Source organism: Drosophila hydei, unplaced genomic scaffold, assembly GCF_003285905.1.
Source record: "Drosophila hydei strain 15085-1641.00,03,60 unplaced genomic scaffold, DhydRS2 tig00000060-arrow-pilon, whole genome shotgun sequence".
In the NCBI taxonomy this organism is placed as follows: domain Eukaryota; kingdom Metazoa; phylum Arthropoda; class Insecta; order Diptera; family Drosophilidae; genus Drosophila; species Drosophila hydei.
This window is the reverse complement of record NW_022045656.1, coordinates 3,012,128-3,034,935: the sequence shown is the minus strand read 5'-3', so window position 1 is coordinate 3,034,935 and position 22,808 is coordinate 3,012,128. Positions and strand designations below refer to the sequence as shown.

Sequence of the window (22,808 nt, the reverse complement as noted above, 5' to 3'; positions counted from 1 at the left end):
TGTTTGGGCTACGTGCCAGCACAGGCCAAGATATAGGTAAATGGTATTAATGGCTAGGCAACCAGTACCCCGTTACCTCACTAACTTCAACCCCCCTACCGCCACCCTTACAGCTAGCCCCCCTTCAGGGCGCAGTTGGCAAGCGTAACACAAAAATTTTGCTGCAATGCGACTTTTTCGGCTTTGGCTTTGAGGCAAGTCGTTGCATGCACGTGCTGTACTGTTGTGTGTGTGTGTGTTGGGACTATAAGCTAAATAACGGTTTTTTGTACTCAAATATTGCAGCACAAATCACGCGAAAATCACAGCGCGCACTCGAGAAAAACTTTTCGATTTTCACAAAGCAAACAACGTAACAAGAAAAACTGTTGCACATAAATTCAGTTTAGCTCGCAAATTGTCTACCAAAATGCTGCAGCTTATGAGAGCCTCCATCCCTCCAGCCCAGCGCTGCTAGCCTCTGCGGCGCCTTGCCAATTGCCAGCGGCGTTCGCAGGGGGGCTTGTGGGCGTGCCACACTCGAGCGTCATCAACACATCGTGTACGTGACTTTGCTAACAAAAATTAACAATTTCATTAGTGGACCCAGTTCGTTCGTTCGTTTTTTTATATTCTTTATATTTCTTGCCAAAGGATCAAGCAAGGATGCCTGCTTGACGTTCTATGTCAGGCTAAAAAACAACACACACACACGCACACGTACACACACAAAGTGGCTAAGCTGAAAGGAGTGCTAGATGAAGAAGCAGCAGCTGCAAAAAAATTGCTGCCACTTATCAAACAGACGCCATACACAGACACACACACACACACAAGCCTACTTCCTATTCCTGTCTGTCTGTCTGTGCATGTGTGTGTGTGTGTGTATCAAAACTAACGAACCGCGTCGACAAACCCAACACCACGCCCCCAAAAGTGCCGCCCACTGCAGTCATTTTTACAATACATCTAAAAAGGCGCTGCGTGCTTCAAATGCACTTCATTGCCTCACGAGACACACACACCTAGGAGATGAGTGTGTGTGTGTGTGTATTACACAAAGTAAATGAAATCGCACAAGAGCTGCAAAAAAATAGGCAAAAAAATGACTATAAAAAAACTGAAGACAGACATCAAAAAGCGACAGCTCAGTCAGACAGTTCAGAGAGAGAGACAGAGAGAGAGAGGGCTACACTGAAAGAAAAACACAAAGAGAGAGAGGGAACTAGGCATTCTGCAATGGCATACACACTCTTGGCAATCAATTGCCTAAAGTAGTTTAGCTTAAATCAGATAAAAGCTAAAAGAAAAACTTTGCCTCGAAATTTGAGTTTAGCTGCCGCCGCTTTGGTCCACCCTAATGAGAAACCTCAAGCAGCTATTTAGAAGCCAAAGCTATATTAAGGAAGACAGCGTGTGCTTATATATATTATACAAATATTTGTTTACGATTATCCTTATCAATATTTATCGATTTTTAATTAGTGCTAAAACATTTACTAACTTAATCGATTAGTAACCTGTATGAACAGCAGTCAACCTCTAGCAGGCAGTGGGTAATAGTATTATGCAGTAAAAGATATCGATAATTTATCGATGTGCAATACATTTGTAGGTCAATAAGGATATGTTTGAAATCGATTGTTTATTGAAAACTCAATTATGTCAATTATCTAATATATACTTTAAAGTTCTCCCGCTTTGAAATTATCCGAATTAAATTAAAATTAGACTTGAAGCTCACTAAATGCAAAAACTATTTAATATATCAGAGCATGCTATCAGAAGTACTGCTAGAAATGCTTCTCCATCCAGTGACTGCTTGATCACGTTCCCATTCGTGTCACGTCAAGGCACGACACGCAACCAGCTCTCTTAAGGTTTCATTGCTCAGTTCCCACTTGGCCGTCGCACTCGAAATATTTCGATTTATTCGAGTTGCGAAGAGAGGAGTAGTGGGGAAGTGGAGAAGCGAATGCCTCGATGCTTAGGCAGGCAGTGCTTATAACGTGTCCCAAAAGGACGCAATGCAGTCATTTTTTGCCCTGCCTTCTGCCCGGCCTTGGGCAATTTTAAAGTCTCTGTTGTCTGAGCATTCAGCTAAATCTGTCAAACAGCAAATACAAACACACAAAATACAAATACAAATACGAAAGTACGAAGTACAAATCCCAAGTACAAGTAAATAATAAAATCAACTTGAAATTCCGTTCGGGTTGTGTTCTCGTAATGTGCCTGAAATTGATTTTCTTATGCCAGACAGCCAGGCAAGGGCGGCGCGCCAGGGAGGGGGCAACGGCGGCAGCTTATAGAGGGGGCACACGTCGCAGGAGTGCATATCCTGCGGGTAAATATTTGGTCAAAAATCGTGAAGGTGTCGAAATGCTGTTTGAACTTTTTCTACACGTTTTCCTTCCTTTTTCCCTGGGCTTCAGACGCAGCTGGAAAATTTGTTGTGAGCTGTGAAACTTAAAGGAAATTTCAAAGTATCAATTTTTGATCTTAAGCTGCTTTGTTTCTTATTAATAACAATATAAGCAAGACTACAATTACAAAGAAAGACAGAAGGATAAGGCATTATCTCACTTTTCATTAGGATAGCTTTAATAACTAACTTTAAGATCTCGTTGATATTCCCTGATTTACTTTTAAGCAGAAACTATTTATATTTTATGATTATGTATTAAATATTCCAATTTATTTGACTTTCATTCCAGATATTTACAAAAAAAACTTTAAAACGAATGTGTCTAACATCTTTACCAGGATTTGGGTCTGCTTTCGCTGCTGCTGCTTGAATTCATGAGTAATATCCACGAATCGAAGCATTTAGATTCCATTTTTTTTTTATTTTCAGATCATTATGCCCTGTCTTAAGTTCCTTTTTGCTGAAAAATGTTTAACTATCTATTGGACGAGTTTCTCTTATCTTTTGTAAAGTCATTTGTTGAAGCCAAGCAACAATTATAAAACGGGATATAACGAAAATTAAAACTAATATATATTTAAAGGCTGCCTTTTAAGCATTTTACTAATTATTCCAGTCTTAATTTATTTCGGTCTTGATTTCTTGTATTTAACTAACATAGACCCACTCACAGAACTCATGGCCACGTTGTAAGGAGCTGCAACAGATAATGTATTTGTATTTATTCAGAGTTACACTTGAATTCTTACACACAGGTGAAGTCGTCTGAAATACTAAGTCAATTCTCGTATCAGTATTTAAATTCCAAACTCTGTCAGCCTAATAGATTAAGACAATTAAGACAAAATGCATCGCAATTGTATAGAATATATATATTAACCTTTCTCACTAACAGCTTGTGTTTCTCCAAGGTGAATCGAGTTTATTTCGTATTTGAAACAATCTTTTCTTAGACATGTTTGTCAATAGATCGTGATCGTAAGTCCCAGACCTATTATAGAGTGCCTAGAGGCTCACTTAGATCTTATGCTTGAATTTCGAAGCAAAGAAAATCTTTTTCAGTCCAAATATTGGCTTATCCTCTTATCAAAATTCTCCAATAGAGCTAATCCCATGATTCATGGTGTTCTGAGTATTATTGTTGGCCAACAGCAGAACCCCAAAAAAAGTAAAGCCGCTAAATCAATAAAAGTTTCGATGGCTTAATACGAACCGGAAAGTGCCCTTGCGCGGCTTTCAATGCCTGTTGGCGACAGTCGCTAAGTCGCTAAGCTCCACAAAATATGCCGACATCCTTTTCCTTTTTCTTTTTTCCTTTTTTTTTTGGTATTTTTTTGGAAATTATTTTGTTTGTTTTGTGTTGCATTGGCTGGTTGAAGGCATTTTTCGAGAGGCAAACGCAAAAGTTTTGGGCAGAACTAGTCACAACTTTTTTCTCACTGTTCCAAAGTGCTTAAAATATATACATATATATATATATATAAGTATATATATACATATATTTGGCGATTACAAATGAGATTTATTTGCCATTTCCGGCTGCATTAGAGGAAGTGCATTGCCAACTCGAGTGTGCGGCCATAAAAATGCCAAACGGCGCGTGGTTCGAATCCCGCACCACAAGCCGTTTGCCACACACACGCATACACACAGACACATACACATGCATTTTTGTCGCATTAACCAACTATTTTCTTTGCTCTTTTCGTTCAGCCTGGACGAAGTTGTCAACGCAAATGGCGCGCCGCAGGACCACGCCTAATGCACTTTTGATAGGCGCCCCGGAGACCGGCGAGGAGTGGGCCAAGAAGATGAGACATCAGCAGTTAGCTGAATGTCCAAAACAGCAGCCATTGATAAATTATCATGTGGACATCAGCAGAGAAGCTTTTCGGTCAGTCAGCAGGTGCAGCGGCATGATAAAAACAGGAAAAAAAAACAAACAAATTTAATCTATTTTAAATGTGGTTTATGGTACGGTGCGACCGGATGATGGTTCACAACGACCGTACTGTTTTTTAACGGGTCGGTGGGACTTTCGTCCGTTTGTAACGCCATTTGTCAACGATTTATCAGCAATCAAATGTGTTTATTTATGGCTTCATCTGTTATTCATAATTAATTAGTTGTTAATATGCGTTAATTTGTATGCTGTTTTTTCCTGAATAAAGCTATCTAATTTCCTTATCAATGAGTTTTTCACTAATGTGTCGTTTTGTGGGTATACAAATGCATACAAGACATTTATAATTGAATAAACTCGGTAAGAGATTTGATTGGCTGCGGCAAACAGTGGTGCTTAAAGCTTTAAGAGTTTTTTTCACTGAATGGTAAGAACAGCCGACAGTTAAGGCTTATGACAGCTTATTATTTCACCAAATTCCTGATGCTTGCCTCTAAACAAAACGAGAGAAAGAGAGCGCAGCACTGAGGTGAAGCCGCCGATAGAGCTGTGCAGAAAGAAACTCCCCACAGTTGCTCGCTCATTCTCTTCTCTAGCAATAAGTTTGCTTTGTCTCTCTCTCGCTCTTTCACACCGTAAGTGTTCGCCTGTGCCCTTTGCAATAAGCAGATTTGAGCAAGAGAAGATCAAACAGTCTCGAAATGAACACATTTTTTGTCAAACCAAATAACTGTAATAGGCAGCGTCGTACTAAAAAGAGCACAGCCATCATCTGCATTATTAATTCTGCACGCCTGGTCAAAAAGTAAGCAAATCCACATGAAATTTGTGATTCAATTGGAAATAAAATGACCATAGGGAAAGCGAAGGGTAGGATATAAAATGACCGTAGAGCAAGGTATAAAAACCCCGATTTCAATTAGATAAATGTTGTTTTACTGCAGCATTTCTTAAGGTAGAACTCCAGGCGAACAGAAACTAAAGCAGAGAACCTTTTCTAAAGCACGAAGTACAATTTCTGTTATTTTGAGCCATTTAGCTAGTTAAGATAAAAAGCTTTACTCTCACAGCTTTGCGCTCTCCCCTAATAAAGCACGTTAGCAATGAGAATAGGAGCAAAGCGATCGGAGAGAACAGAAACTGAATCGAAATGGATCGAATTAACAGGCACGGCAATTAAAGAGTATACAGCACCCAAAAGTTATTTAATTTTTGATTCATTTATTGATTTATATTATAATAATTGCGTATTTGAAAACAATTGATAATATCGTGTTGTTGTTTTTTGAACTGAAACTTAACAAATTAAAAAAATAGATATCTTGGTTTCACAAGTAACAAAATTTGATGGCTTAGCCTAAACAAAACATTATTATTATGAAACAACGCATATGCTATTATTTTATTTTTATTATTATTTGACTGACAATTGCACAATATTTTCTTTCTTTTCCATTTCGTTTTTTGACATGACATGCAGTTAAAATTAGATAATTGCAATATATATATATATATATATATATATATATATATATATATATATATATATATTATATATACATAAATAATTTGACTATTGACTAGGGATAAATTTGTAGTATTTGTTTTGTTTTTGCTTTCTTTTGTTTTGTTTTGTTTTTGCTAATTCGCTAATATGTATATTTGGAATATATATGTGTGTATATTAAATATATTTAATGCGGCGTTCAATAAATAGAGTTTTCAATTTACACTGGGCGTCTACTTAAAGCTTTAATTAAAACCGATTCTATTTTTAAAAATTCATAAATTTCTCTCTTCAATTTCTGTTTTGTGGTTTTTGAATGGGGCGAGATTCCTTTCGTTAAGTGCTGCTGCCGCAGTTCGCCGTTTGGCATTTTGTTGTGGTTCGCGACTTAACTACAGCTGGTTCTAAGCTAGACTACAAACAAGTTTCTTCGATTGGCAAGACAAGTTCTCTTTCTCAATAGAGAGCGAGAGTGAGAGCGAGAGAGTAAGAGATAAAGAGAGAGCGTGTTTAGGGCAGCAAGAGTATCTACGTTATATAGAGTTCCACGCAGGAGTTGCTCACAATGGGCGAGGCGTTCACTGTGGCGCTGGGGCTGCCTGTTTTCAATGCGGACGTTGGCACGCTTGCCGTGTGGTTCGCGTCCGGGCTAATCAACGGCGGCGGTGTCGAACTCGCATTTACAGGCTGAGCAGGCGCAACAGCGGCAACTATTTCGCCGCCATTCACAATTGGCGCTGGTGTTGACGGCTGCGATACACTGGCGGTAGTAATAGTTGGCGTGGTTGCGAGTTTGTTGATGTTATTGGTGCTATTGGTGCTATTATTGTTGTTGTTGTTATTGCCGTTAGCTGCTTGTTTTAGTGGCACAAAAGGCACGGCATTCTTGTTGGGCGTGAGTATGATGCCGGCATTGGGCGGTGAGAGTGGCGACGGTGGAAAAAAGTCCATCGGATACTGTAAAATATAATATATATATATATATATATATATATATATATATATATATATATATATATAAATTTGGTCCATTAGGTCAGAGTGAATTTCAACTTGTAATTCATGTGACTCAATACAAAAAGTAATCTTAGCGTATATTAAATTGTAGGTCATTGATAATGATTGAAGTTTCATCTGTGCAATCATTATTAATATATAAATCTGTTGGCAATCAGGTCAACTATTTGACAATCAATCAATCAATCTAAAAACTTTTCAGCTTCCAAGGTCTTGCAAATTTGAATAAATCAACTGTCAATCATCTTCTTCAATCACTTCAATCAATAAGATGCATACAATGTACACTTACCATAGCCTGATGCTGGGAGGGCGAATGTGCGCCCGGCTGGCTGTAGTACGTGGTGGGCGATACGGGTGGGCTGGGATACGGCCAGTAGACGAGAGGAGGCGGATAGAATGCGGAGGCATGATGATGATGATGATGATGATGCGCATGGGCGTGGGCATGGGCATGGGCGTGATGCGCACGGGGTGTGGCTAGCAGCGGAGAGTGATGCGCCGGTGGCGGTGCGCCATAAGTCGGAAAATGAGCACCGAAATGTGCGCCCAGCACAGTGGTACCTGCCGAAGGAGAACGAATAGATTACAAATTGAAAATATCATTTCAGAATAAAACTTATGCAACAAAAGTAAAATAATTGAAAGTCAGTGTTGTGAGTATGGCTGGGATACTATATCATTTTTCTCTTCAATTATAATCGGAGCTAGAATAGTTTGTTAGTCTCGAAGTAGAAGAAGCTAACGGTAAATAATTGAAAAAGCAAAAACACAAAAGATGTAGAAGAGAAAAACTAAGACTTGAGCTGGGTTTTGGTGGATAATGTTGTACTTGTTAGGGTTAGCTTAGATACGTTGTTAGTACTCTTATCTGTTAAATCATAAATGATTTCGTAATTGTAGTTCAAGTTAAGTATAATCGTATTCAAAAACACTCACCGTTTAGACATTTGCAAAATATGGTAGAGTAGACATGTAGTATAAAGTAATTGTAATTTGATTTTGAAGATATGTATGTAAAATTTAAGTACCTATGTGCATATATATCTAGATATATCTATAGATATACATATATATGCACATATTTTTAATAATACATACATATTTACCATTTTACCCAGAGACCATGAATACATTTTGCGCACATAGTAAACTTAAAAACATGTTTTTATCCCGTTCAGTTTTTTCATTTTTGATTTTTTGTTTAATCCAAGCACCAACCAGCCTTCAAGATGTAATAAAAAAATTAAATAGAAACCAAGTACACACACACACACACAGAGAGAAAGAGAGAGCTGGACCATGGACAACAACGACGGCGTATGAATAGGGAGTTATCGTTATCGTTATCGTTAATTCATGGTACACACAAATATATATGCGATTACAGTTATTTCTAGGAGAGTACAACCAGTTCCTCAACGAGTTACACAAAAGCAGCAGACGACCAATTTGATTTGTTATCGATAATATATCGAATATTATATAAACACTTGTCGCTAGTTAATCGATTGGCTATCACATATCAATTTGCTTGTAGATTATCGATCGACTACATGACCGTTCGTCGACAGTTAATCGATATCATATAGTTGTATTCTGGATTCTTTTACTATCGATTACTTATCGACTACTGCTTGATTGCTTATCAACACTTGGGGTGGCTTAGCGATTGCTTATCGAAAATGCATTTACTGTTTTAATAACTGATCGATTACTTATCGACTGTTTATCATATTTGTTTTGATTGCTTGTCGGTTGTTTTACAATTTATCGATAGCTTCGTTTGATCATTGTTACATACAAGATGAGTGTGTGCCTATAGAATAGAGCTAGGTGGTATTACGGATTACGTTTTACATTATACGGCTTATGACTTAGATGTTTCCCAGCAGACGTTACGCAGTTGCACTCACAGACAAAAGAAACAAAAACGTATATAGATCATACATTTCCAAATCCAAAATAGTTATCTAAAAATTTGATCAATTTAGCAACTCGTAACGCCGTCAAAAATTATATAAGCACCCGCTGCGGCCACAGAGACAAGAGCCCAGAGAGGATGCGCCTGAAAATATGTTTAAAGCTTGACCCAAGCCCAGACCCGAGAGTTACAAATACGTATAAATATCTCAAAAGAGAGAGAGGGATGGAAGTGAGTGATGAGTGATCAGTGAGCGTGAGTGAGCGAGAAAAAGATGAAGTGCAGAAAGGGAGAGGGCTAGACAGGGCAAAAGATAACGCGTTTCGACAAAAATATGGAGATCTCATATAAATACGAAAGAAAGACTTCAAATTGATTTTTAATTGCATGAGAATTGCAGAGAGAGGTCGAGAGATAGGAAGAGATAGTGGGATTTGCGAGCATTCATAGATTTGCAGGTAGCGAAATGTATATTTATTGAAGTATAAAAATTTGTTGTAATAAAAGTTTGATTGTCTCTAGGCTAAATATCAAAAATAGTTTTTGTTTTGTTTTCTTTTTAGGTGCTAAAACTAATTAAGTTATTCAAAATGTTTTTTAATATAAATGTTATTAATAAGATTGTTTTTTGTTTTTTTTTTTTAAGTGGCTGCTTATGAGTTTTATTCTTTTGTATGGAAGCCATAGAACATAAATGTATATAAATTGCAAAAAAACCCATGGGAAACCACTCGATTGTCGTATGAACTAAGAGTTAACTAACAATTTAAACTATTTTAGATGCTAAGCTATAAAAATCTTTCCCATGCATTAATTTTTTGTTTTGTTTTATTTATCCATTAATCATATAGAAATGCAAAAAGCAGCGCAAAACTGATTGTTAGACGCAGAAGTGGAGTTAGGATCGGTAAATGTTTGCTTTTGTAGATGTGCATATAAGTAAATATATATATAGATATATAGATATATATATATATATATATATATATATATATAATATGTATATAATATATATATATATATATATATATATATATATATATATATATATATATAATATATGTATATAATATATGTATATATATTTATATTATTTGTTGGTTCTCTGCTTGCCCAAATTTGGTTTATAAAACGCAATTATGAGCGCCCATCAAACACATTCACAATTACCCTATAAAAACAATGGCAGACATACTATATATAATCGTATTTTGTAGATATATACTTAGAGCATAAACCCAAAAAATATCCATAACCATATATATGTATATATAGAAGAAGATATATCAATTAATTATATATCAAACACTAAAGCGCTAAGAACGTACAAAAGAAACAAAAGCAATTTGGGATTTACCCTTATTTATACCATATATATATATATATATATATATATATATATATATATATATATATATATATATATATATATATATATATATATATATACATATACATATGTATGTATATATATATGTCAATATCTGATTTATATAGAGGCAGAGGTGTAGAAAGATAGAGAGAAGAGTATAAAGGGGATTTGGACTATAAACTAAAATTAGTGATGACAGAGAACACACAGAGTTGATATATATCGATAATAATTCCAATTTGCGACTAACACCAGTTACGCACAGTTATCGACTAATGGTATACATATAACGATTTACGGTATACGATATACGATATTTGTATATGTATTGATAATAAAAAGAAATATTCAAAATCAAATTTCAAGTTCCATTTATGAGTTTTGAGTGTTAGAGACCGTCCACAGCTGAGCACTGCGATCTGCGCGAACCCATAATGAGCATATGTAGGATATAGTATATCGGGATTACATTTAGAATATTACATATAAGATATTGATGTGTGAGTGTGTTGTCGCCCAGATCGCAGTGCAGCGGCTGTGGCCACAGCGACAGGTGGACACAGGAAAGTTTTCTAGTGCTTAGTTCCACATTTTTTGCTTTTTAAATATTAATCAAAGATGTTTTGTGTAGCCAACCAAATTTTACAAGTTGTACGACTTAAAGCTAGGGTATTCCATTATTATGATTATTATTATTATTATTTTATATGGTATATATGTGGTATATACGGATTACGCTAGTTTTTACGCTAAAAGATTTTTCGCTTTTTATTTTGTTTTTGTTTTTTGCACATTTCGATTTAGCTTTGATTTTTTTTTTTCGTTTACGCATGAGCCAACACCTGATGCCCTTCAGGCAGTGAGCGGGTGCGTGTGTGCCTATGCTTAAATAATAATTTTAAATTGCACTTGATGGGCCTGGCACCCACACACACTGTCCGGCACAGACAGTTAGCCAACGCTCGCTACCCGAAGGACATTAGCCTCTGTTGTTGAAGTAGCGCTTCGCACATGCACGCACACGCACGCAAACACCCACACACACACACACACAAGCACATACACATTACACGTATCAGTTAAATATTATATAGCTTACGAATCAGCTTCATTATTATTTTTAGTTTACAAACAATTTGGAAGAGAATCGAAAAACAGACAAAAACAATTTTGCTTTGCACATTTGTTAGCTTGCCCGGGATGTGTTTGTGTGTGTGGGTGTATGTGTGTGTGTGTGTGGGTGTGTGTGTATGCCGTATGTGTGCGTGTTTGTGTGCAGTGTATAGATATAGATATACAGATATATGTAAGTAATGCTTAGACCTTAAACAAATTCCTTACTTTTCGCTTGACTTACGACTACGAAATTTCACTATAAAAATTTACAATTAAAAATGTCTGGTATGTGTGTGTGTGGATATGTATGTATGTGTGTGTGTATGAGTTGCCAAGATGAGCAATGAAATATATAGGGTATACATATATAGTGCCACTCAAGATGCATTGCAAGAGCCGAAGATAAGAGTCGAAGGTTTGATTTGATAAGCGTCAACCAATCAATCTTGATTGATAACAGGTAAAAATCCTCTAAGTGAAATGTATTAGAATATAAAAGCTTGGAATGTGTTAGAAGTGTTAGAGTTGCATAGAAATTCATATCAATCAAGCACGATTGATCAAGGATATTTGCTTGAGATATCGACATGTCAAGAAGATAGCGAGAGGAATGTGCTTGAAGTATTGGAGTTTCATTGAAAGTAAATCATTTAAGAATTTATTCAATCAATTGTGATTGATGAAACAATAAAACAAGATACGTTCTACTCTAATGATAAACCTATTAATCAAAAATGATTGATTAAGAATATGGAAAACAGATTGGAATTATTTTTCAGAGCACGTCAATCAAACGTACAGATATGAGCTGCGCGCATGGAAGTCTGATTGACTGTAAGTCAATTAAAAGCTGCAATCATACGAGTATGATTGATAGAGAATAAGAAATAATCTAAATTGGTTAAAATTGATTGAGTACATCCAGTCGAATCATGAACGTTAATGAAGAAAGATTTTCGTATCAATCATCAATTATCAATCATGATGGAAAGCTACTAAATGCCTGGATTATAGTAGGAATAGACACTGCTGGGCACTCGGGTTAAGGCACGCTTGGCAGCACTCGCTGCAGCCGCTGCTCCAGTCGGATCCTGCTGGAAGGCATTCTCATAGGAGCGCTTCATGGAATGCGTTTGAAGTGCGAGGGCCGCATTGCCCGCTGCAGTGGCAGCGCCCGCCGCAGTGGCACTCGTTGGCACCCCAGCTGCCGCGGCGGCCGTGGAGGCGCCAGCGAACTGATAGCCCGCGGCGGCGGGCATGTAGCTGAGGGGAAAGGGCTGCATATAGGGACGCTGCATGAATACGAATTGCGGCTGGCTGCCCATGGCAGCGGCGGCGGCAGCGGCAGCAGCACCTGGATGCTGCATGTAGAGCTGATGGGTCTGCAGCATGGCGGCATTTGCGTATAGCTGCTGTTGCTGCTGCTCTGCAGCCACAGCGGCTGCTTGCTGCCGGGCCAGAAGATTCTGCTGGGCTATAAACTGCGCCTGCTGCTGGGCGAGCAGTGCAGGATTGGAGGCAGCAGCAGCTGCAGCAGCAGCAGCGCCGGCAGACGGCGGCAGCGAGAGATTGAAATGATAGCCAGCATGTGAAGCGGCGGAAAGGCCACCCTGAGCCAAGCCACTGCTCGACAGCGACGAATGGCTGGACATGGTAGCAGGGGGCGTGGCATTCATAAAGCCCGCCAATCCGCTAGCCGTGCCCGCTGTGAGCGGTGCATGTGAGGTGGCGCCCATTAGGCTGGCCGCAGCAGCGGCCGCGGCAGCCGGGGACGTTTGCAATGCATGATGAGCAGCAGCAGCAGCCGCCGCAGCAGCTGCTGCAGCATGTGAGTGAGCGTGCGCATGCGTGTGGGTGTGCGAGTGTGCGTGTGTGTGCGAGTGTGAGCCGATGCCCTGAGCGCCGGTGGGTGGCGGCGGCGGTTGAGCTAACATACCCGGAGAGAGCAGCGACGGTTGTTTGCCCGCAGCAGCAGCGGCGGCAGCAGCAGCAGCAGCGGCAGCCAAATGAGCGTGGCTAGGATGAGGAGGCGGTGCCACCGGCGAGGCCAAGCCACCATTCAACACATGATTCATATCATCGCCGGAGCACTGGAAGACCTCGATATAACGGAACTTCTTGCCAAAGACCATGAACTGATTGTGTTTCCGCTGAGCGCAGAGGCGGGCCGAGTCCTCCGAGTCCATTTGGATGAACGCCTCGCCGCTGGGCTGGCCCTGAAAAAGATCAGCAATATATATATTGATATATAAACTATAAGCATCACAATATATAAATTTATTTCCATTTTTCCCGGAAACTTTTCAGGCTACTCTCGTAAACAGACAAAACTAGGGATTGCTCTCGCTCACCTGCGCATTGATGACCATGTGCACGCCCTGGTAGATGATATGCTTGGCAAAGTCGTCCAGAAAATGTAGTATATGCTCCACCATCGCCTCGTAGGGCAGGCCGCGCAGTCGTATGCAGTTCTTCGTGGTGCCCGAGGTGATGAGGTGCTGTGGGGCATGGGTAAGTGGGGGGCACAGGTTAGCGTGGCTAGCGTTAGCTGTCAACGGGTTGAGGGCGTGGCCAGCAGCGGCACCCACCTGCGGCAGCAACGGCAACTGCATGGTGGGCAACTGTGCTATCAGCGGCGGCTGGCCATGATTGTTCGATTCGTAGGTCTTCGGATCCATCGATCGATTCAGCACCTGCTGCACCTCCGCCGTTGTCGAACGGAATAGCTCGATGTACCGTTGCCCGATCGACTCCCGATGGCGTCCCAGCGCCTTGGGCGAATCGCTTTCGTTGGCAAACAGCACAAAGGCATCGCCCGTGGCACGTCCATCGGGCTTCTTCACAAAGAGAACGCCCTCATTGCCATCCAGGACGTGACAAGGCGACTCGCCGGTAGTAAAGAATTCCAGCTGTCAACGGAAAGGCGAATGAGTATATTCACAGTAAATGAGTGCATTCACAAAAAAGCGAAAGTCAGCGAGGCATTGAAGCATTTAGCTTAGTTAATGGTTATTTAATTCTCTAAGTGCAGCTGGCTTTTCGTCCCTCCCACACACTTACCACTTGCTTTGGCGTACAATCGTAGGGCAGTCCACGCATGCGTATTATCACCTGGGCGCCCTTGGAGAGGAACGCCTGCGCCTCATTCGAAGCGCCTCCGGCTATGGCCAGGAAGTCCTCGCCCGATGCACGATATACCTCTATATAGCGCGAGCCGATGTGATGCTTATGCCTTTTGAGAGCCATGTCGCGATGCTCCTGTGAGACAAAGCGAATCAAAGCCTCTCCGTTGCGCCGGCCCAGCGGCGAAAGACACAAAGCAACGCCGCCTCTGTACGCGAGTGTGAAGAGAGGGAGAAAGGAGACAAGAGAGAGAAAAAAATAGAGAGAGAGAGAGGTAGAGTATAAGATAGAAGAACACATATACATATGATAAAGAAAATTCTGGCAAATAGCTAAGAATTTCATTGGGCGTCCGTAATCTGCCGTCGACCCGCTGAACTTTGATAAGACGCGCGCCGAGCACAGCTTATCAATGGGTTACGTCGATCTATGTGACTATACACTTGCAGAGGGCATAACGATTTTATCATGCTACATGTCAATGCAGCCAATACCTAGATCTTTGCCTAAAGATCTGTTTGTGAAGATTGTACGAGTATTAGAACTACAGAGGAAACACTAGGAATATTTTATACTTTTCGTTATTTCGAGTACATCAAAAATCTCTTCAAATATTAATTGAAATATTGAGAAATTGTGAAATACTTTATGCTTGACAAATACTCTTTTCGTTTTTAAATATATTCCAAGCAATATTAATGAAGTGCGAGCATTCGTGATTGATCCGCTTTAAACTTCGAAAAGCTGATTGATTTTAAGTCTAGAAGTCTAGAGTCAAAAGCATTAAATAATCATTTAGTAAAGTTATATTATTATACCGTATAAAAATAACACCAAAGATCATTAGCTACAGCCTATTCGCTTCTGTTATACCATTAATTGTATTGAAACTATCGACAAACCAAAGATTAATGTTTCTACTCAGCCACTGATCTACTCACTTGGCTACGTTGAGTCCGCGAAAGAACTTGGCTATATCCTGATCGCTGCTCTGCCAGGGCAGTCCACGGGCACGCACAATGCAATTGCCGTCTACCTCGTCGTCAATTGAGCTGTAAGAAAGAGGCCAGAAAAAATACAAAACTTGATTTCAGTTTACAATTTCAGACAAATTCGTTGTAATGTAAGAGGAGCTAAAGCTTACTTGTATATATATATTTATATATATATATATATATATAAATATATAGCTAAGCTTACTTATATATATATATATATATATATATATATATATATATATATATATATATATATATATATATATATTTATATTTATATTGTTTTATATATTGGAGTTTTATTTGACAAATCCCAAAGCTGTGCCCTGTTTATGCAATAGGCTAGACTTGGGCGTCTGTGGAATTTTTTTCAATCGAGTTACACTTATAGTTTTTATACTTAAGTTTCTTCTCTGAAGTCACGTTTCGTTTTTCAAGAACATAAACATTTTTTGCTGACTTTTCACACACACACACATGTATATATATATACATACATTGAGTTTGTCACAACACAAACAAATAAAAACATGAATAATCAGAAGAAGCAGCGACAGCACAAAAGTAGAAAACAAAACGCCAAATATATTCATAATTTAATGGAATATAGTCTGTTTGCGTATCGATAAATGTTTTGCACTGATTTGCTTTACCTGAACACTAATTGCAACTGCTTTTAATGGGTTTTTACTTGTGTGCCCCTAAGTGGAACTTCTGACTCTATTTATGTGACACACTTATTTGTCGAGCTAGAGATTATGGCAAATGTGTTTTTCACTTAATTTTCATTTCATTTTTTTCAGCGATAACAATAGTCACTATTCATCAAGAACTCTCACAATTCGATGTGTTTCCAATTCTCTATACTGGAGAGATGTGCCTCGGGTACGAGTTCTTATCGCGCACCGATCCAATCGCCGACTGAGCCGCGATCCGTTCCACGACTTTTGTCGCGTCGCGTCGCGCGCAATTTGTTCTGAGTAATATTTCTTTTTCTGAATGGTTTTTTTTTTTCAAAATATTCCTTTTCATTTATTTTTATTTACTCTGAGTGTTTTTGGGCTGGGGCCGACTTGAAATAGTGCAGACCTTAACACAAAATTGGAGCGCTCAAAAGACTCTCCCTCGCTTGAGAACTGACAAACTAAAATAACTCTCTGCCTGAAATTGAGACTTGCCACTCAAACCCGTTGAGCGATTGTCAACGAACGAGAGCACAGCTAAGCGAGGGCAGGTACTGAATATGTTTCTGAAGAGCTCTTACAAATATTGAGTCAGAGTTACCTTTCCTATAATGTTACTTATCTAATATTATATAAGATTTGGAATTGTATCTGGTTATGTATGTTCATATATATAGTATATTCAAGTCAGTTAATTATTTAAATTTGTAGACAATATTATATCGTCTATTGATTGATTCATTGATTAATTTTTGTATATATATATATAACTTCAATTATGTGGCTCTCATCTAAAGCAATCCAATTTTAAATGTTTCACGAAAGTTTTTACTTCACTGAATTTTAATAATATTTATATTTGTTATTTTTTAAGTCTAAGTCGAAGACAAAAACTTAGACATGAAAAGTTTCTAGTTTCTAGTTTGAATGTTTTATAATATTTATTTATATTTAATAATATTTATTATATATAATAAGTTAATAAGTTTATATTTATATTTAATATAGCAACAAACTTATAAATTTTTTAAGAATGTTTTGAAATAATTGATTAATATGTTATGAATAATGACTTTTAACAATATGACCATATAAAACTATATAGCACTGTGGCAAGCTCGCTCTAGTGAGTATCCAGTCAGAGGCTAAGCTGAAGACAACTGTAACCACACTTATTATATGCAATGACTAACTAAGCGAGTCCAATTGATGTTCTATGCATTGCAGTACTTTAGCTTTTATGAATTGCATATAATGAAGTTGAATTATGAAAAGCAAAAGTGTAAATAAATTATTTTATGAACTGATGCAGCGCTTTTCTTTCACGTTCCATAGTTTAAAATTTTATGCAAAACTTATGATGAATTCATATAATTCGCTAAGCTGTGATTAAAACATTTATTTCTGCTTTCTTTTCTACTTCATTATTTAGAATTTGATTCGGTCAGTCGCTTGCTAGTTAATAACTTAGTCAACTCTTAATCTTTTCATAAGCCAAAATCCATCAACATCGACTGATTCATCCATAAGGTCGATGGGGATGGATTGCTGCTCGTCAATGTTCAATGTCTCCTTAAGCTAACGATATTATTTTGACTTACCAAATTCCAGGTTCCAGCACAAGATTAACGAGTTCATTAGTTTCAAACTTATGACCTAAAAAGGAAAATAAATAAAGCTTATATTAATTTCTCAATTTAAACAAAAAACCCCCAAAACTAAACTCACCCGCCTGAAGCAATGATTGAATCACAGTGACCATATCGCGGGATTCGCGAATATAGAAATCATTATCGTCCACAGACGTTGCATTCAGCTCTACAAAGCAGAGATGGAGATGAAATCATTATCGAATTGAGGTTAACGGCAAGACAGGCCCCACTCACCTTTAAGCATTTCACCAATGGACTGTGGCATGGGCAACGCAGGTGACTGCAGCATCTTTTTGATGTCCTTGAGGGGCACGAGGGCACGCGACAGATCGCCCGACTTATAGCGCTGGAACTCTTTGCGCAGATCGCTGAATCTGTTGTAATAGGCAGGCAGCTCCACATCCTTGGCGCAGGCCTCCCGATGCAGACATTGGCGCAACGGCAGTTGACCATCGGTGATCAGCTTGATCTCCGTATCGTGCAGCGATAAGGAGCGTAGATAGCCATCGAACTGCAAAAGAAGAACATATAAAATAAGTTAAAAACAGATATGCCTAATTATTCCAAGAGTTTACTGCTTTGGTATCCAAATATTCGAGTGATCCTCGAAGCCCCTTTCAAGCAATTCCGTACTAAATAATATAAAATCTTGGCTTAGACATGGCCGTCTTAACAAATATATATTATATATTAGCAGGCATTACACGCCTTTCAGATATTAATATATTTATCTATTTATATAGTGCATAGTATATTATTAACTGCATTATACTAGTAGGTATTACCCAAAGAAAGTATTTTTTATAAAATTATATAAACCCGGTTTCTGCCCAGATTCTGTATTTGTTATTAGCTCACAGCTTCGATTGTGGAAAACGCAAACAAAATTGATCTAATCACTATAAAAATAGATTTAACCCCGTTTTATACTATTTTTAAGCCTGCAACCTATTGGAAATTAAGAGTATACTGATTTTGTATGAAGGTTTGTGAGAGGCAGAAGGAAGCATAGCAGACCCCATTAATTATATACATTCTTTGCCAGCTGAATCTATTTAACCTTATCCGTCTGGCTGTCTCTCCGTCCATATAAGCAATGAGATAGAGAAGGAGACTTGAAATTTCGAATATATATTCCTGTATAGCTATTATAGCTATTATCGATATATATCGATAACGCGGTGAATGTGTTCAGGTGTTTTTTGTTACTTATGTATAAAAGAGGAGTAGAACGAAAAGGCGCAGTGCTCGGGGTAACTACTAGTCGGGCACTCCCGACTTGAGCAATAGAGCTGGCTTTACCAAATATATTACTCACAAAAGTGTATTTTCTAGTCCATAAACAAATATCTTTATTTCATACCTTGGCCCCGCTTACTAGAATCATCGTGTTGTAGACTTCAATATGCAATTTCGCAAAAATAATTTGTAATATTTAGTACCTCTAGACCTTTTAGTTAAAACTTTCCGAACAAATATTATCTTCAATTAATAACCTAAACAGCAAGAGATATACTAAGCAAATGAACTGTTAATTGAGTAAAAACCCGATGAGCGATATGTATTCCATATAGAGTGCGAATATTTGCAATGACGCTGATAATACAACACAAAGTTCAACGGTTCAAAGCTGACGAAAGGTTTGTGGGGATTATTTGGCTCTATGCTAATTCTTTTGGCACAAGTTTCTAGGTTACGAATGCGATTTGTTTAAGCCCGTTTAGTATTTGTTGTTGCTCTTGTCGTAGTTGTTGTTGCTGCAATTATTATCAATTACATGGAAAATAAATAACAGAAATAACAACAAATCGTTTTAGCTATAGTTTTCAGTTTTTAGTCAAGTCATCGTGAGTAAACATAACAAGCAGCTTTATGTCGCATTAGCTCGGGTTAATCTCTGAATAGAGCTTGTCTCTGGGCCGCCTGTTGAGCCTCAGCGAGCGAGGCCCTTTGTAACGGCAAATATTTGCGAGAGCAACGTTCTCGTCATTTTATAGCCAACTGTGTATTGACCAAGTAAATTAGTATGCCAGCCAAAGCAGACGCACGCAATAACCGCGCTTTCCCCTTTCTCTCCTTTCTCTTGCGCTCATTCTAGTTGGCATTACGTCACGTGTCGCTTACAGATCTATTGCCAAAGTCACATTCGTATACATCTATATATATAATATGACATCTAATTGACGCACAGCCGTCCACACACTCCATAAAGTAGATTAATGGCACTCAGGTGCAGAGTACAACAACGTCTTAATGATCCAAGTTAGTTAGACATCCTCTAGCTGAGAGATTATAGAGTTCATTAGAGTATTTAGTTGGAGGTCACACGCAAGCTACATTCGATGTGTTTAGCATTGGATTTATGACTTGGACACAGCTCAATACTCTTAAAGGCACTCTAAGAAAAGATCGCTAGTCCCAAACAACATAGCTATCAAAGCTGATAGTTATCAAACCTTGGATTTGCATTTCCATAGTCAATATTATGAAACTATTGCTATATATTTAAACAGACATAGCTAAAAAAGTGCAGAGAATAACAAAATTTTAGACCTCATTGTATGATAAGCCTATTTGGAAAAGATATGCCCAATAGGTTTATATCAATCTAGTTGTAGCTCAATATAGTAATCGATTCCTTGACTTTGTTCCAATATAATATTCTACTCATCTTTATGTAAGCCATCTACACTAAATAAAATCGCGACACGTGGCTGTATAATCAAACACTTAAGACTTATACATGTTTGATATAGATTATTATTCAGTCAAACAGCTGTTTAGTTAATATACATATATTTTATTCGCCTGAATTTGAAATTCACTTAAATGCATAAACCATTTACGTGACATAGTTAAACAAAGTGTAACAAAGACTGCTGCACCCAAGTTTACAATACTCATTCTCCGATCTGCGAGAACCTTTATCTGCAACATCTACTTGGTTCTACATAAGTATTTGCCCTACAAGCGTTTACATTTCCGTAACGAGAAGGCGTTGCAAGGGGGCGCGGTGCCTGTCGAAATGCTTAAGTAGCGGAGCAACGTATTGCTTATCAGAGACTGTGATAAGATTTCAAGTCGAACACTGCCACAGCTCCCAATCAGTGGCGTTGTCCAGGGTTGAAAGAGAAACACGAAACCTAATGAGCAACAGCAGTCCCCAATGATTCGACAAGAAGAAACATCCAAATAATTCCAGTCAGCATGAATTATTGAAAAATTTATTTCGTTCCCTTATCTATAGATCGTTGAATTTTCCAGTCTTAAGCTGCGGCTAGACTAGTAGGAAGATCAGCAGGGATTATCACATGGATTATTAGTAAAAAAAAAAGCGCGTTTTTTTAAATCTCTCTTAGTTTCCATCTTACTTTCCCTCTCTCTATGTATATTTTTTCACCCTTTATTTCTACTTATATCCTTTACTTTCTCCGTGCCTTTCCATCTTTTTCTTTCTTTCTTTCTATCAGCTTCTCTCTCTCTTCTTCTGTGTATCTCTCACTCTCTAGCTCGCTTTCTTTATCTCGCTTTACCTTTCTCTCTCTCTATCTCTCTCTCTCCCTCTCGCTCTCTCTCAGATTTATCTTATCTAATACGTTAGCTCGACTCCCACGCGCGATAGCTGCAGTATGAATTGTAAATTTTTTCCAATCTATACTTCACGTCTGACCTATATAGTTAATTTCGTCTGATTTTATATATATATTAAATTTAAATTTCTCTATCTGCCTATCCGCCTGCCTTTATTCCGTCCGTAGCTCTCATCACTCTTTCTCTCTCTCTGTCTCTTCCGACCTCTTTGCTCCTCTTTCCATGCAACTATTTATCTCCCTCTTTCCCCATCCTTCCCATCACCCCACTCACTCACCTCCTCGATTGCTTCGTTTAGGGGCTTCCCAGCAGACTGGGCCTCCGCAATGGGCAATATGAGTTCGCTGCTGTTCTCCAAGGTGCTGAGGCAGATGCCATTCGTGGCACTGTTCCCGCTGCTACTGCCACTTGCATTTGTGATGTTATTCGTTGTATTGATATTGTTGTTGTTATTTGAGCTATTCTCGCCGGTGTAACCAATGGCTAGTGGAGGCGAGCAGGCTGTGTTGTTTGTAGCATTCGAGTTGTCCGATGAGCTAGATATGGTGCGATCCTTAATGAAGTAACCATCAGGGCGTACGAGTATTTGTTGGGTGCCAATGATCTGCGAAAGATAGAGAAATAGTAGCGATGAGAAAAATAGCCATAAGAATATCAAAGCAAAATGAACTTATCTTAGAAAACTGTGATATATAAATTCGCTTTTAACTATTAGTATAGAGCTTATGACGAATACTTCTACGATATATAATGCTTTTTAATCAGAAAACAGTTTCTTTAGTCTAATGAAATTGAAGCTTTCTACAAGTATCCGTAAACTTGTAAAACTTGTAAAACTTGTAATTATAAAGTGTTGTAAGCATGTCTTTACAAAACATTAAAGTTTTAATGGTTCCATATTTAAATCTGTAGCTTAAAATGTAAACGCAATAAAAACAACTTGTAAATTTCTTTGCAATCGAATCTATAATGATAAAACTTCCAAGAAGTTCGATGTTTCTACATTTCAATCACCTAGAGATAATATAAATGAATCCATTCCATTTATTTGAAAAATATCAATAAAGCTAATCAGCTCGAAGTTCGAGCTATCTAATGTTAATCTATACACATTTCCTAGCAAAACTACACTGTCCCCAGCAAGAGCTTAAGATAAACACTGTGATACCTGCTTACGCCTGATAAGCAGTTGGCACTCACAGTGGGGTAGACAAAAGCTAACAATATCTTATTATCAGATTATGCACCCAAAGTGCGAGTTTGCCTATGGTATAACGATGTAACTGATTATCTGTGTACCAAGTATTGTCGGTAGATAGTGCAAATGGCACTAGTCAACAAAAGAGCAGAGCTCAGTTGGAACTGGGAGCTGTGGGTGTTTCTAGGGGCTTGACGTCTTTCAGTGATTCATTAAAATCAAGGTGCAAGAATTGTTTAACATATTCCAAAAAAGAAAAAAAAATAAACATGAAGACGCTTCACTTTGAAACAGGCCTATGGAGCGACGTTTGCGTC

The 22,808-nt window shown here is 38.3% G+C and overlaps 1 protein-coding gene and 1 long non-coding RNA gene across 10 annotated transcripts in view; one reads left to right on the top strand and one right to left on the bottom strand.

Moving 5' to 3' along the window:
* Positions 1–1,793: 1,793 nt before the first annotated feature.
* Positions 1,794–22,808, bottom strand: part of LOC111594344 (RNA-binding protein fusilli) — a 35,001-nt gene continuing 13,986 nt past the window's right edge. For 3 of the 9 annotated variants that reach the window (XM_023307592.2, XM_023307594.2, XM_023307591.2), the window contains exons 3-10: positions 21,571–21,897; positions 17,937–18,213; positions 17,779–17,868; positions 17,652–17,706; positions 15,311–15,421; positions 14,307–14,577; positions 13,598–14,155; positions 12,043–13,462 (exon numbers count right to left, since the gene is read on the bottom strand). In XM_023307592.2, the coding sequence (XP_023163360.2) occupies positions 12,242–13,462; positions 13,598–14,155; positions 14,307–14,577; positions 15,311–15,421; positions 17,652–17,706; positions 17,779–17,868; positions 17,937–18,213; positions 21,571–21,897 (2,910 nt within the window). In that variant the 3' untranslated portion in view covers positions 12,043–12,241. Of the gene's footprint in view, positions 2,448–5,945; positions 6,775–7,126; positions 7,399–12,021; positions 13,463–13,597; positions 14,156–14,306; positions 14,578–15,310; positions 15,422–17,651; positions 17,707–17,778; positions 17,869–17,936; positions 18,214–21,570; positions 21,898–22,808 lie in introns of those variants that run through there. The other 6 variants (XM_023307599.2, XM_023307600.2, XM_023307598.2 and 3 more) reach the window with 6 other exon arrangements.
* LOC111594345 lies at positions 2,248–3,059 on the top strand. The gene is made up of 3 exons (XR_002751121.2): positions 2,248–2,326; positions 2,697–2,785; positions 2,837–3,059. It is a non-coding gene; the product is annotated as an uncharacterized LOC111594345 (long non-coding RNA).